The 16,019-nt window shown below is 36.5% G+C and overlaps 1 protein-coding gene across 1 annotated transcript in view; it reads left to right on the top strand.

Annotated features, from left to right (window-relative positions):
* LOC6031709 overlaps nucleotides 1-2,257 on the top strand; it is a 37,069-nt gene extending 34,812 nt beyond the window's left edge. The window contains 1 exon segment of the mRNA XM_038253158.1: nucleotides 1,003-2,257. Coding sequence (XP_038109086.1) covers nucleotides 1,003-1,096 — 94 coding nt within the window. The 3' untranslated portion in view covers nucleotides 1,097-2,257.
* The last annotated feature ends 13,762 nt before the right edge of the window (nucleotides 2,258-16,019 follow it).

Below are 16,019 nucleotides of genomic sequence, written 5' to 3'. Positions count from 1 at the left end.
ACATCGTATAAAAAACCATAATCAAAAAGGAAATTTTTACACTTTTTCGAATTTTGAGACCACAGATCACTCAAAGAAAAAAAAAATTTATAAATTCATTAATATTTTGCAAATCTCCGGTAAAAGCATACCCCCTACCTCCCTTTTCCCGAATATTAAAGTGGCCAGCCCTACTGCATTGTGTTTACTGCAGCGAATATTCTGAGAACGAATTACATTTCACAGAATCTACAGGGGATGAAGGATGCGTGTACATACCGTACCAAACACTCCGACTTAAAAAAAATATGTTAAAGAACCCACAAATGCTAAAACCGAGATGCTTTAGAACGACTTTACGTTTGTTTCTTGATTATACCGATTCGGATTAGGATCCTATATAAGTCTGTTTTGAGTGCTTGGTCACCCTATTTAGAGTTGCAATAAATTTATATCATTTTGTTGATTAAGTAGGTATTTTTATGCAAATTGTTTCAAGTGAAAAGTTTAAGTCGGCTTGTATTATAAATAATTTAAAAATAATAGTAATTTATTTTTAAGTTGTTGACGATATCCGAATATCATGCAACCCTTACCTAGATTAAGCATTAGGAAGGCATTAGTCACGTGGGTAAATTTTTTAATCTTTAGCTAATTTTAGAGCAAATAAACATTGAAAGTAACGTCCTTTCAAACGACTATCCAATTCACAATGAACCCATCACAATGCAAAGTGGCGTATCGAATCTGTTTCAAGTTTTTCCCGCCTGTTTTGCCTCCTTGGCATTCGATTTGGATCGGGTCGATAAATTTACCACGCCAACTAGGCAGCAACGTCCGCCAAATTATAAATCTCAACTGCGGCCGCGGTCCACCGGTCTCACAATTCATTAGGCTTGGCCAATGATCCGCGCGCGCGCGCTCGGGGGACGAGAAAAAGTAACGAATTTCCTACCTCAATCGATGAGTAGCGCATGCGTAATAAATTACTATGTTCTTTTTCTTTCTTTTTATCGTAAACAGTCTCGGCGTGGCCAACCGAACCAAGTGCGAGGAAGCGCTGCTCAAAACGGGCTGGAGTGTGCAACTGGCCGCGTCCATACTGCTGGAGACTTAATCACATGGACTTTTCCGGGGTTTTTGGCCCTCCCTCAAAGCACGCGCGCGCGACACATCGAATAATTGTGAATCAGTATCGAATGCAAGCAGAGAAGGTTTCCATTGGAATGCTCATGACTGTAGATTTTTTTTAGTATTATAACGCACTTTTTACTGCGCTGCAAATTGTAAATATTTATTTTATAGTGTTTAGAGAGTTTAATTATTTTGGGAAAATAACTAGTTTCTTCAGTGTCAGTGATTTTTAATGATGTACAAACAAAACAGGCAGAATCTTCCTAACTAGAAAACAACGCAAACATTTCTCAGCCAAAATTAGCATGAAAGAGAATAAAACTGCAATCGTCAATTCCTCAATTGTGTACACAAGGAAAAAAAACTCAAGAATCTTCATTTCGAATAAAACTACGAAATGCTCTCTCCCTCATTTTTTCTAACGTGGTCTGCCCTAGGCAAAGAGTAATAATTTGTTAAATTAATATGCACACGCGAAGCCACTCTGAAAAACCGTCACTCGAACGGTATCATGTATCAGGTATTCACTTAGAAGAAAAGCTAGAGCAAAACAATGCAATGAATTTGAGAACACTCGAGAGTGCGAGAAAATAATACAATTTAAACCCACTATTAGGCTATTCAGCAGCATTACGGTAACGCCAACGATACGTTTGCGCCAACGTTAAGTTTAATCGCAACAAAAAAAAAAAATGAGAATCCGCTAGCAAATTCAACCCTCAAAGCCATCAACAACTTGATGGACATGTGTGGAGAGGTTGAAAAAACTAATTAGAAAGAAGCAAACACTAAACAGCTATCAAAATTTAAGCGCTCGGGCAAAATGTACCGGTTTTGCGCCCGATGATGATGCCGCCCCCTCGACAGCCGAAAGGCATCAAACAATTAAACGGAAGCGATCCCCCGTCTGCTGTTGGGCGGTGAACGGTATAGAATGATGATGATGATAGCATGATTGTTGCCCATTCGACGCCCTATCGAGCGTGCGCGAGCGAAGTATGAAAAGTTGTGTGTGAATGTTACAATACCTACTTGGAATGGGAGTAAATCGATGCGGAAGCTTACTAAACTATTGCAAATAGTCTATTTACATGTTATCGAACTGCTAAGGAAAATATATTTTAACTAAGTTAAACTAAAGTAACGATGCGATTGTTTGTTTTTACTATCCGAAATTCCATTATGACTTCATCTAAAAATTTTCATATCCTGGAAATAAAAATCGCAATTCGGACCTGTCTCCAGAACACAGAAATGGTTCGATTTTTGATTTGGCAAGTGATAGTCGCATTTTAGATCTTTCGGAATCTGATCCGGCAAATGAAAATCTCATACGATTTTCGATCCGACACAAAAACAGTCCGTAGTCGATTTTCTAATGCTTCGTATTTCTTTACTTTCATTCTTTTAACATCAAATTCGAGTTCTGCGACCCAAAATTTGAAAAAAAAAAATCAAACCATCCACATTAACGACCCCCGGGTCTTTTGTGGTCTCTATTGCAAGTTTCTGCTCGAACCTAGGAGTCCGAAGGCTTGAATGGGGAGAACACCCAAACCTCTTTTTACTCCAAGGAACCTTCCACCCCAGTGTTTGAACTGACGACATTTGGATTGCGAGTCCAACCGCCGCCAGCGATTCCACCGGAGTAGGCTTGGTTTGGTGTGTTGTTTGTACTTATGGCATGGAGACAACTCCTACACCTGGAATGACTTAACGGCCTAACAACCAAGGCCGGGACCGACATTTTACTTCCTCATCCGATGGAAGGTTGCAGCAGATGGGAATCGAACCCAGAATCATCCGCTTACAAAGCGGACAGCGTAACCATTCGGCCACGCACTGCCAAATTTGAATGCCTTTTAAATAACCACATGAGTTTTTATAACATTTCTAGATTACTTTTTCAAAACAATCAATGAGCCACGGGGTTTCCTATGTACATCAGGGTAGATTAATTAGCACGGTGCAGTGCAAAAAACTAAGGGGTCGTGCTTTATTTAAATCATAGCACCCACATTTTTTAGTGTCCACGATAAAACACAGCATGCGATTCGTTTGGGGTGCTTGACAATTTCTTAAGCACGTCACATTACAAGCACTTCACTGCACGTGTGCTTATTTCCTTCCGGCCAAAACTCCAAGTTTGTTTTAATTGAACCAACAAGCAAAGCGAATCGAACCTTTTTTTATCACTTCAACACTGCCCTTGGGTAACAACCAACGGTTATCATACACATAAATTTCTAAAAAGGGATTGGGAACTCAGGTTGACTTTTTTTTATTGGGAACAACCGCAACGGACGGACGGACGGATTGGTGGATGAAAAAACATTCTTTTCAAATCCAGCTTTACTTTACGATCTATGTAAATTCTCCATTTCACAATAACATTTTTTTCGCATAACACCACCAGCTCTGCTTCCTTCACGAACCATTTTCTGCGTTCTGGAACTAGAATCAAACCACAACCAATTGCCGAATTTCTTGACGCATTTGGGGTCTTCTCCAGGAAAAACTTGGCGGTGACCCTTTTGAACTTACACCGCTGCCCCAGGGAGAACCGCAAGGCGGGACTTGGCCACAATCTAATCCGGTGTGAAGATTTACATCTTGAAATGTGACGGGATCGGATCATTTTCCTCAGACGTAAATTTCCATTTTTGTTTTTTTTTCAAACGAGAAAACAGGTCAAATCAACACCGGTTGCTATAAGCACTCAAAATCAAGGGCACTGTTCTATCAAATATCGAGCAGTCCCATTCAGTGATAGATCCCTTTTCAAGCATTGCTCAGAATATGTAATTTTTTGTGTATAATTTCACATCACTGCCTTTCTCTGCCAGTCTCTCGCACAACTCTTTAGACACACCATTCCAGTACGCAAGCTGGCCTGCTTGATGGGTTGGGTGCCATAATTGACAAGGAAACAATAAATTTCAAACTACCACGTCGTCGACATCGTCATCTTGCCGTTTATTCTGATTCTGAATCTCATTGCTTGTTCGCATTATGGCCTATCTACAATCACTTAGCTTAGAACATCTAAGTAAAGTAGTTACTTAGGAAAGTCTGCAACTTACGTTCGTCATCCACAATCAACTTAAAAAACTTGCTGGGCTGATATACGTTGCTATGCAGTTGTTTGTTTACCTTTGATATGGAAACGTCAACTTACCGTAGATTTTGAAATTTTCCAAACCAAACGTCAGTTTCTAATTTGATTACTTTTCCATTGTAGAAACTCAGATTCATTTCCATTGATTCAAATTCCTAAGCTAAGTGAAATTTTCTAAGCTAAGTGATTGTAGATAGGCCATAACTGACAAGCACTTGCACTGCACGCGAATTTTTCGCGTGCAGTACAGTGTCAAAGAGCTCCCTAAATTTTTGGCTGTGCCTACTTGTCAACCCTGATGTACATAGGACCTTTTTGATTAAATTTTTAGAAATTTGGAGTATCATGTGCAGTATTTTTGAAATTTTGGGATCCTAATAATTTTTTGGAATTTAGATTTCTTGAGTTTTATTTAATGAAAATGTTTTGGAATTTAGCTTTTTAAAGATTTTAGATTTTATTTTAGAATAAATATTTTTCTTTATATTAAGATTTTTTTTCAGAATTTACATTTTTCAGAATATAGATTTTTTGTTTTAAATTTAGATTTCTTCAGAATAAAGATTTTATTTTTAGAAATTTGGAATTTCAATTGCAGTATTTTTGAAAGTTTAAATTTTTAGAATTTTTAGTATATTATAATTTTCGAGTTTTTAAATGAGCATGAGCATGAGCATGGTTGACTGCCAATGAGCTGCTACTCCGTTATTGACAGATCAGTTCAAGTTAAACAATGAATCAAAAATGATCAGTGGGAGCCAACCATCCGTTCACTGTTTAACCTCTGAAGATCTCTACTTTATTAGTCAATACCGGCGCCCTCCCAAGAAGCCTGCAGTTCAACGAAAGGGAGGAATGTTAGTCCGATAGTTAAAGTTGCAGACTCATCAAGCACATAGTTTTTCGCTACACAGAAAAAAATAATGTAAATTTGGAAGCTGTAATTTTGGAAGGTTGAATATTACCTCTTTTATGATGTAATTTTACCTCAATTTAGATTGAAAAAGTGACATTACATCAGAAAAGTGGTAAAATTACACATTTCCAGAGGTAAAATTACACCTTTTTTCTGACATAATAGATGTACCCCTTCCCAGATGTAATATTACCATGATTTTTTTTCTGTGTATATACTTGTTGATACCGCTTGAGACCGTTGAATCCACAGCATCTCCTTCAAGCATCACGTAATTATTTTTTTTTGGGTTAGTAGGATAAGGTATTGGCTTTTCGATGCCTCCCGAGCTACGACGCTATGGGGAGGACTTTCATAACAGACCCGTCGGCGAGCCTTCTGAGCAACGATGCTATGGGAAGGTCTTTCTGGTTAACACACAAAGTCACTCACACACAGTTATTTTGCTCCACTATTATCGTAACGATCCAAATTGTCAGTGCGTCTTTCGTTCATTATATAGAAATGGCTTTTTCACCGTAAAAAAATAAAACCTTATTCGAAAAATTTAAACACAATCCACCCGACGCCGTGCCTTCCGATCAACGATGATATAGGAAGGGCTTTGAAAATCACAAAAGAAATCACTTTTCACTCCGAATATTTTTTACGACCACGCGATCCCTTTGTCAGTTATGCACTGATGACGCTGCATTTTCAGAGGGCAATTTTCTCCTCGCAGCACACAATAAACGACAAAAATGCGAAACAAAAGGCACACACACAAAAAAATCACTTTTCACTCCGAATATTTTTTACGACCACGCGCTCCCTTTGGCAACTATGCACTCATTATAATTTTCGAGTTTTTAAATATTAATTTAGTTATTTTTAAATTTTTGAGCTGTTGAATTTTCGTAATTTAGATTGCTAGAGTTTTTTTTTAATGAAAAGGTTTTAGAATTTAGTTTTTCAAAATTCAGATTTTAATAAAAAATATGGAATTTTTTTTATAATTCATTTTTGACATAGGACTATGTCTCTACTTACTATATTGGGGGGCCAGTTCAGAAATTCGATCCAAAGCGTCACTTTTAAGCGTTAAAAAAGGGGACATTTTGAACGCTTATATCTTTTTTCCCTGTGAATCAATACAGACGGTTGGACCACCAATCGAAAGAGGAAGACTTCAGCTATTGTTTAACTACATAGATAGTTTGACTAAACATAGTTAAAGCACTTAAAACATGCAATCAAAATGAGTAATTTTTCAGTACAAATCGGACAGATAACCAATCAGAGCGAGCGTATGCATTCGAGACCGCGCCCCTTTTGTTCCGTTCTCCGGCTGTGCCGCTATTTAAGCAGAACATTTAGCAAAAGCAAGTCACATTGGAACGAGCACTCGAACTGTGCACGTCGGGCCGGCGCGGAGCAGCAGCAGCGGCCAATAGAAGAAGAGGACCAGCAACCAGAAGGAAGAACCACCGGCAGCAGAAGGAGGAAATTCGAGCGAAGCGGACCGCGTTGAAGTCACTATGATGCGGCGGTTCTCATGAAAAATGTCGAATTGGTGGTGGAAAAAACCTGGAGTGGCCTCGAAGTAGGTTCCCCCGGGGCCTGGGGGGACATTTACAGAACCATACTAGTTGTGGCAATATGGGTATCAAAATTCATGGTTTTTTATACTGAACATAATAATTAGGGTTAGTGAAATTTCACGATTTCGCGGACAGCGTGAAATCCGCGAAATTTGGCTTTTTCCGCGAAATCCCGTGAAATTTTATGTTTGTGGGGATTTGTAACGATATTTCTTAAAATAATTTATCAGACTCAAATAGGAATGAAAATAATGTTATGAATTACTGTAGGAATAAGCAAATGAATACCCTGGTTCGATTACTAATACAGGGTTAGTGATTTTTGACGATTTCGTTGACGGCGAGATTTTCGTGAAATTTATCAATTTCCTCAAATATTTTTTTTAAATAGCAACATTATAAATATATCATCCATAAAGACTGTTTAAGTAAATTTTATTAGTTTACAATTGAAAAGCATGATATGTACCATTTGAAGAATTGTTCAGTTTCTTTTAGAAACTTACTAAATTTAGTAATATCTTCGTTCGTTGCAATAAAAACTTAACTGCTATTTTATTTGAAACAAAAAAAATAAAATAAATAAAAATGAAGAGTATTTCTTTAAAACTGTTAAAAACATTTCAGATTCTTTCTGAGTCCTAACGATATTTGCTTATTTGGGTGGATGATTCCCGTGAAAGTAAAAAAATACTACTTTTTATGTTTTCTATTCTCATTTTCAATAATAATGTTGAATTTGTTACAGATTACATTATTTTTGCCTTTTGATTTTAAATTTAGTTTATGATAAGTGAGATGAAAACCTTAAAAAATATTTTTTATGTGCTAAACTGCCGTTTTACGCATAATTGTCCCATGTAATTTTTGGACGCTTCTGACTTTTTATCATTTTTAAGCTTAATTTTACGTATATTTTCAGAAAAACACATAAAATCTAATAATTTGTTCAGAAAATCATTGAAAACAACACCAAGTCTGTTTGTCCCATCGTTGAACTTCTACGCATAAGTGTCCCATCAAATATTTTCTATCACGAAATCATGAGTTTTAAGAAGCATTTCATCTTGTGTACCTATTTAGCTGTAAGAGGATTACAAATAAGGGTGATCAAATGTTAACCGGGGTGATTAGGGACATACAGGGCGAATAGGGACCCACGGGACAATTATGCGTAGAAAGACAGAAATCGATCGAAAATTTTCAATCGCGTTTTTCTCAGTTGCCCTTTTTTGAACATGGGAAAATTATGCGTAGAATGACAGTAAATGTCGCAGAAAATTCAAATTATTTTACTCTTTTTGGCTGGACAAGATTGTTAAATCTTGCTTTGATATGAAATTTAATAAAATGTAAAATGATAAATAAAACAGAAGCAAATGTGCGAAAACTTTTTAGCAGTGAAGCAGTTCTGTAAATGAGAATACGCATGCCCTACATTTTGTTTCAAAAAATATATAGAGCTCATCCATAAAACAGGTTGAAACTTTTTTGAAAATTTGGAGGATTTTTTTGTCACGTTCAAATTTAGTGTACACAGAAAAAAATATTTCTGTAAATTTACATTATTTATCATGTACCAAAAGGTATCATGATAAATTATGTATATTTCCATTAGATTCATTGGAAATTTACATTAGATTCATTGGAAATTTACATTAGTTTTGAAAATTTACATTAGTTTTGAAATTTACATTAGTTTTGGAATTTACATTATTTCAAATCAACTAATTCTGATTGGCCAATGGGAATGAGAAGCTCGACTTGGATTGCAGTAGGAAAAGGGTGTGGCCTATGTTCTATTTTAAAATTATTGAAGCGGGCAGCAAAAGGAAATTCTGATTCTAAAAAGTTGTTTCACAGGTAGGGGACGCTTTCTCGTCGACGGCCAAGTGGAATGACGCTGGACTGGAATCGAACAGACGACGGGTAGGATGTTCGGTGTTACTGCTGCTACCCGCTGCCGACTGAGCCATCTTCGCATTTTATAATCGAGCCGCTAAAGCATCAACTTGTTCAGGTCGAGGCACAGGCAGTGAGCCAGCGAAGTATGAGAGCGATAGAAAGAGAACCAAACATAACTATTTTTAGTTCGGGTAGTTTTGAAGTCAACGTTTGGCAGAAATACATTGGATATATGATTTACATTAAATAGGAATTTACAGGAAGCCGAACGCGGGTAGAAATTCATCAGATTTGAGTTTCCATGCTCAACGTTTCCATTAGATTCATGATTTACATTAGATTTAGATTTACATCGGAGTAATTTCCATTACTTTTTGCTCATTACATCATATTTCAACATTACATTGAGTGAGTTTACATAAGAAACAGCAAATACGTGCTGTGTAAATTTACATATTTTTTTCTGTGTAGATTTTTTAGTTTATCGAAGAATAACATATAATTACGCAAAAAAGTAGTTTTCGTGATTTAAACATAAAATTTTCAGAGTTATTTTAACTTTTTTCACGCTCCGCGAAATTTGCGTGAAATTCGGTGTTTTGAAATTGAGGTCCCCGTGAAATTTGCAATTTTCGAACGTGAAAAATCACTAAGCCTAATAATAATGGTCATTTCGACAGTAGTGTCCACAACCTGGAGTGGCCGGTGATCTCAAAGCAGGTTCCCCCGGGGCCAGGGGGAACTTTTACAGAACCATAAGAAGAAACGAAGTTGACTTTATAGCTGTCGGCCACCATTGCTAGTACCAACCACTAGTGTCTTCCTTTTATCTACAAGGACTTCGCCGCCCTGGGCTCCTAAGTGTATGAAAGTATGACATGGAGCGACGGCGCCGAATACCCATATTTACACAAAGAATTTTTAGAGCGCCCGCCGCGGGATTCGAACCAGCGACCTCAGGATTGTGAATCCAGTGCGCGGTCCGATTGATCCACACGGGCGGGACATAGTAGTGGCCACAACATGGAGTGGCCGGTGATCTCAAAGCAGGTTCCACCGGGGCCAGGGGGAACTTTTACAGAACCATAAGAGTTGTGGCAATATGGGTATCAAAATTCATGCTTTTTTATACTGAACATGAAAATGGCCCTTTCGACAGTAGTGTCCACAACCTGGAGTGGCCGGTGATCTCAAAGCAGGTTCCACCGGGGCCAGGGGGAACTTTTACAGAACCATAAGAGTTGTGGCAATATGGATATCAAAATTCATGGTTTTTGATACTGAACATGAAAATTGACATTTCGACCGTAGTGGCCACAACCTGGAGTTGCCGGTGCCCTCATGGAAGGTTCACCTTGGGAGAACATTTATGACAATTTTGCCGACAAATCTATGAAACAAAATAAAATAATCTTATTCCAGATTTCACTAGCAATCCAACAACACATTCAAATTGTTTGGTCCTATGTCTTTCGGTTATGTCTCTGACATACCATCTTGAACTTTTTTTCATAATTTAGATTTTTTCATTTTAGATTTTTCTAGAATTGGTATTTAATTTTAGTTGTTAGAATGTTAGAATCGGGATTCGTAATGTTGAATTGTAGTTTATGAAAGGTTAGAAAAGTTATGAATTTCAGATTTTTTGTCAAAAAGTCGGGAAGAGTCGGGAATCGCAAACTCGCTAATATTTTTCACAATGCTCAAATCAATTTCACCAAATTTGTTTTTGTTTTATCACATTGCTTAAATATTTGCAAATATTTGAAACCATCCATCTTGACTTTGGCAACAGATATCTTTTGTAGTATTTTTTTAAAATGGTAATTTAAATTCATTAAGTGATTTCGGTTTTTTTTCGTCTTTTTGAAATTCATAATCTAATCTTAGATTTTCAACTATCGGAAAAACTTAATCATAAAATTTAAATGCAATTTAATCACATCGTCTTCTGGTGTTAAATGAGAAACAATAGAAAAACCAGAGAGATGAGAAAAAAAAAAACAAAAAAAAAATTAAGCTTTAAAAATGAAAAAAAAGAGAAGAAATTTTGAATCATAAATACGTTCGAAGAAAAAATATTGGCATAAAATAAAAGTTTAAGCATGATTTTTTATGTGTGTGAATTTTTCATTGAAATAAAATTGAAAAAGATCAAAATACTGGCAACTTGATCATTCAAAATTTATTTTTAAAATAAAATTTTCAAATTCGCAAAATCTAATTTTTGCATAAATTCCCAGATATTTTTTTTAAATACTACTGTCCTCGTGTTTTAGTTGTTTCTTAAATAAAAACCAAAAATAGAATTAAAAAAGTATTTTATTTTTGAACTTTTTTATACCATTTTTCCTTTGAAAACGAGGTTCAAGAACAATTTTCTAAATGAATTATAAAATTTCATGTTTTGCAAAGTTATAATTTATTTTTGAAGTTTTTGACTCTTTAATTTTTTTTTAAGATTCACAATTATGTGCTTCCATGTTGATATATTCTATATTAAATCGATTTCAAAATGACTGTAACTGTTGACCCGTGAGTCCAAAAAATAAAAAAGCCAAAAACATTCCGAAAAATATTCCTGAAAAGTTAGATTTTCAAAATCACCCTAATCGTGAAGCATTCTTATTTTCAACCAAACCAAAAGTTGTTCTTCTCCATTTGCAACAACTCTTCTGAAGACACCAAACTTCACAATTTTTCGAAAAATCAATTTTCCAATTTTTTTTGCGATCTGGACCACACGCCTACATTGGATTTTCACGAACATTCAAAATATTCTCAATTGAGCCCGAACATGCAAAATATGATTTCTGCTTTCAGTTGATATGACTTGTATTTCCATTAAAATTTAGAAGTTTTTTGAATATAAAAATTTGTCCTTAATTTCTTGCTCTTTTGGGCCCTCAGAAACATATTTAGACAGGGTCGAATGAATTTTCTCTAAAGTTTGTAAGGAGAATTTTCGTGGCTCGCTCCGTTTACATATTGCATGCAATTTCTGTGTTGCATGCAAAAGCAATCTGCCCGAATGCTTCATACAAACTTAGGAGAAAAACTATTCGGACCCGCCTTAATATTTTTGATTTGTAGTGCACGAAACATCGCCATATAAAGCTAGTGGAGTGAGATTTTGAACTAAAGTCCCATATTTTGGGCACTCAAATAGGCAGTAATTTTTTGTTGGTTAGTGCAATTTAAATGTTGTGTTTTAAGAAATTATTTATTTTTTGAAATGTCCATGCATTTAATGTACAAATGAATTATATCTCCACTTTCAATTTTCAATATCACCGCCAAACCAGCAAGTCATTCTTCAGCGCCATCGAGTTTATCACTGTTTCCGCTCAATCACGGCAATTGCGGTTTCTTTGTAACCGAAACCAATCACGCCCAAAAACCGGATTAGGTCAATCCACGAGTCGTCGTCTTCGCCGTCGTCGGTGGCGTCAATAAAGAAAATCACTTTGAAGTTTTTACTTTTTATAAATCTTTGTTTGACCAAAGTGTGCTCCACAACAATAAAATACAGATGGTTACCGCCTAATATAAATGCAAAGTTTGATTTTTTTTGCGCTCTCGGCACGTTTCAGGGCGTCGCGACGCGTCAGTAGCCATGGCCGCAATTTTACCGATTCCGCCACCGGTTGGAGAGGTGACTTTGAGTGCATTTCAAAAGTTTTGTAAAAAAATCTAAACTCACCCCACCTCACAGTGCCCTTCTTAAAAATTCCGCAGTAAATGTTTGTCGAACCTTCTCCACAGCTGAAGGAAACAGTGAGCGAGCGAGACACCCGAATTTTGAAGACGCGTCGTCTGATTCCGTTTCGGGTATTGACGGCGGCACGTGCGTGCACTTGACTCACAAATAAGTCGAAAATAATGGATCTTAAATTTTAATAAGCTTTTTCATTGTTTTCGACAGCAGCGAGGGATCAGCCACAGCCAGCGTAACGGAATTCGGCGAGGTTGCGAGGTTGGACTGTTTCAAATGTGGTGCAATTAAATGATACAATCTCAATTGTTGAACTTTCAAGCTTATTAGAATGTTCAACTACGTACGTGTTATCGACTTCTTCAGAAACTTGTTATTTACTTCCAAAAACAGAACGTTCGTTTCCAATCGCTCCGAAAACCATTCTAAAAAAGACCGGTTTCAAGAATTTGATGTTTGATGAGTATCAAAAAGCCCTCTTCAAAATTGAGTGCACACGGCTGGAATTTCAAGGTCGGGTCGGCGCCCCCCCCACCAAGAGCTAGTTGATTCTACTGGAATTAGCATTTTAAATTACTAGTTGGTACAGGTACTTTTTCTACACGCGTTCACTGTCAGTTTTTTGTTGTTCAAGTCAGTCTAGTTAAGTTAATAGCGCGGGAAACCAGAAATGAAAACACAATCGCCAATTTATGAGCCTGCAAAGGTGGGAGGCTTTTTTTGAATAATTAGCGGAATTTTATTCGACTCATTGAGGCCATAACATTTCGAATTTTCACGTGTTTGAGGGCGAGAGACTTCGAGGCTGGAACAAGTGACGAACCTAGCTCTTGTTAAGGTTCATCTCATGCACCGTTTATCAAATTCTCTAAATTTTGGTAATAAACCAAAAAAGAAAGATGCACCCTTTTGACACAACGTCAAGTGTTATGTAAAAGTATCTTTATCTAGCTAAAACGAAATAAATTTGATTAGAGAGATAGGGGTAAAAGGTACCCCTGAAGCAAAAGACACACCAACAAAAACGATGAGGAAATAGCTATTATGGCCCCAACTCAACATCGACTGTGTCGGCGGTGTGAGGATGCAGTTCGATGGGCATCAGCCATCAGTCAACGGCAGCTGCCATCATCTTTTTCCGATGCGGGGACCCATAACAAGATGCAACCTTTTTTTCCGTGTGGAGAAATTTCTTTAAATAAAAACACCGCCAGGCGTCACGTGGGTCCACCTCGCGAGGGGTTTACTACTAGGCGTAAGTTGATTGTATCTTTCGAATTTTGTTTATTTTTATGATGGAGACAGAGCGCAGCGATTGAGAAATGGTTCGATATTAAGTCGGATCTTTGGAATACATTTTAGGTGCAGAGTTGCGATCGATCGATGGACAATTTTATGCTCGTGGGAGTTCCCGGAACTGGCGATGAAAAGTAAGCAATTTGTCGAAACTAATAAATCAATTCACTGGCCAAAAGAGCATAGACTTTTCAATTTTTAAAACGAAAACATGAGCATTTGGGACTGTCGACAAAGTGAATAATTGTATTAGTCTCATAATGTTTTATGTCATTATTCAGTATAGAATAAAACAAAATAAAAACGAGAAAATCTCTATTCATAGTAGGATGCAATAAACAACTCTTATATCTCGCTTACTTTTTCAAATGGTCCAATGTACATATGAAATCCATGGCGCATTGGTTGTTTTTTAAGTAATCTAGAAATACAACAAAACTTTTGAAAGAATGGAAAGCTACTTTCAACGATAGATTTTAAAAATCTTTTTTTAAATGAGAAAATTTCTCGAAGAAATTTTTCGTCTGTTGGACTTTTAAAAGTTTTGAGATTTTTGTTATTAAACACTCAAATTTCCACAAAATACAATATTTTATGAAAATAGCATAATTTTCATATGTTTCAATATGGGTATAAAAAAATGCAAAATCATGCGTGCATTTTCATCTTAATAGAAATTTTTATTAATATATTTTAAAAATAGAGATTTTCATTTAAAAAACACAAATTTCCATAACTTCAATTATGTAGATTTAAATTGTACACACACAAATTTTCAAAAATACTCAAATTTTCAAAATGTTTAAGATGGGTATAAAACAATGCGTTTTCACTGTTTTTGAGTTTTTGGAAAAAATATTATTATTTTTTACAAAATACAATTTTTATGAAAATCATACAAAAGTAACCTTAAAAGCATTAACAATGTTGCATCCTTGAAAAATAATTTAATAAAATTAAGTATTTTGTGAACATTTCAGTCTTTACAAATAAAGTCTAACAAAGTGAAAACCCAAACCAAGTGTTGCAACCTTTGATACGCATATTAAAAATCATGAAGATTGTAAATGTGTTTTCACATATATCCGGATCTCAATTAAATGTATGTAAACTATGTCCGGGTCCACCATCCGACCCATCATTGGTTATGTTATCAAAAGACCTTTCCAACGAGTCCAAAACATTGAAGATCTGGCAACCCTGTCTCGAGATATGGCCACTTAAGTGATATTTATGTACTTTTTGGAAGCCGGATCTCACTTAAATGTATGTAAACTATGTCCGGGTCCACCATCCGACCCATCGTTGGTTAGTTTATCAAAAGACCTTTCCAACTAGCCTAAAACATTGAAGATCTGGCAACCCTGTCTCGAGATATGGCCACTTAAGTGATATTGATGTACTTTTTGGAAGCCGGATCTCACTTAAATGTATGTAAACTATATCCGGATCCACCATCCGACCCATCGTTGGTTAGTTTATCAAAAGACCTTTCCAACTAGCCTAAAACATTGAAGATCTGGCAACCCTGTCTCGAGATATGGCCACTTAAGTGATATTGATGTACTTTTTGGAAGCCGGATCTCACTTAAATGTATGTAAACTATGTCCGGGTCCACCATCCGACCCATCGTTGGTTATGTTATCAAAAGACCTTTCCAACGAGTCCAAAACATTGAAGATCTGGAAACCCTGTCTCGAGATATGGCCACTTAAGTGATATGTATGTACTTTTTTGAAGCCGGATCTCACTTAAATGTATGTAAACGATGTCCGGAACCATCATCCGACTCATCGTTGGTTAGGTAATCAAGGGACCTTTCCAACGAGTCCACAACATCGAAGATCTGGCAACCCTGTCTCGAGTTATGACCACTTAAGTGATATTTATGTACTTTTTTGAAGCCGGATCTCACTTAAATGCATGTAAACGATGTCCGGATCAATCATCCGACGCATCATTGGTTAGGTAATCGAGAGACCTTTCCAACGAGTCCAAATAATTGAAGATCTGGCAACCATGTCTCGAGTTATGACCACTTAAGTGATATTTATGTACTTTTTTGAAGCCGGATCTCACTTAAATGTATGTAAACGATGTCCGGAACCATCATCCAACTCATCGTTGATTAGGTAATCAAGAGAGCTTTCCAACGAGTCCACAATATCGAAGATCTGGCATCCCTGTCTCGAGTTATGACCACTTAAGTGATATTTATGTACTTTTTTGAAGCCGGATCTCACTTAAATGTATGTAAACTATGTCCGGATCCATCATCCGACCCATCGTTGGTTAGGTAATCGAAAGAACTTTCCAACGAGTCCACATAATTGAAGATCTGGCAACCCTGTCTCGAGTTATGACAACTTAAGTTA

The sequence above is a fragment of the Culex quinquefasciatus genome, chromosome 2 (assembly GCF_015732765.1).
Source record: "Culex quinquefasciatus strain JHB chromosome 2, VPISU_Cqui_1.0_pri_paternal, whole genome shotgun sequence".
Taxonomy (NCBI): Eukaryota; Metazoa; Arthropoda; class Insecta; order Diptera; family Culicidae; genus Culex; species Culex quinquefasciatus.
This window is presented reverse-complemented; position numbering and strand designations above follow the sequence as displayed.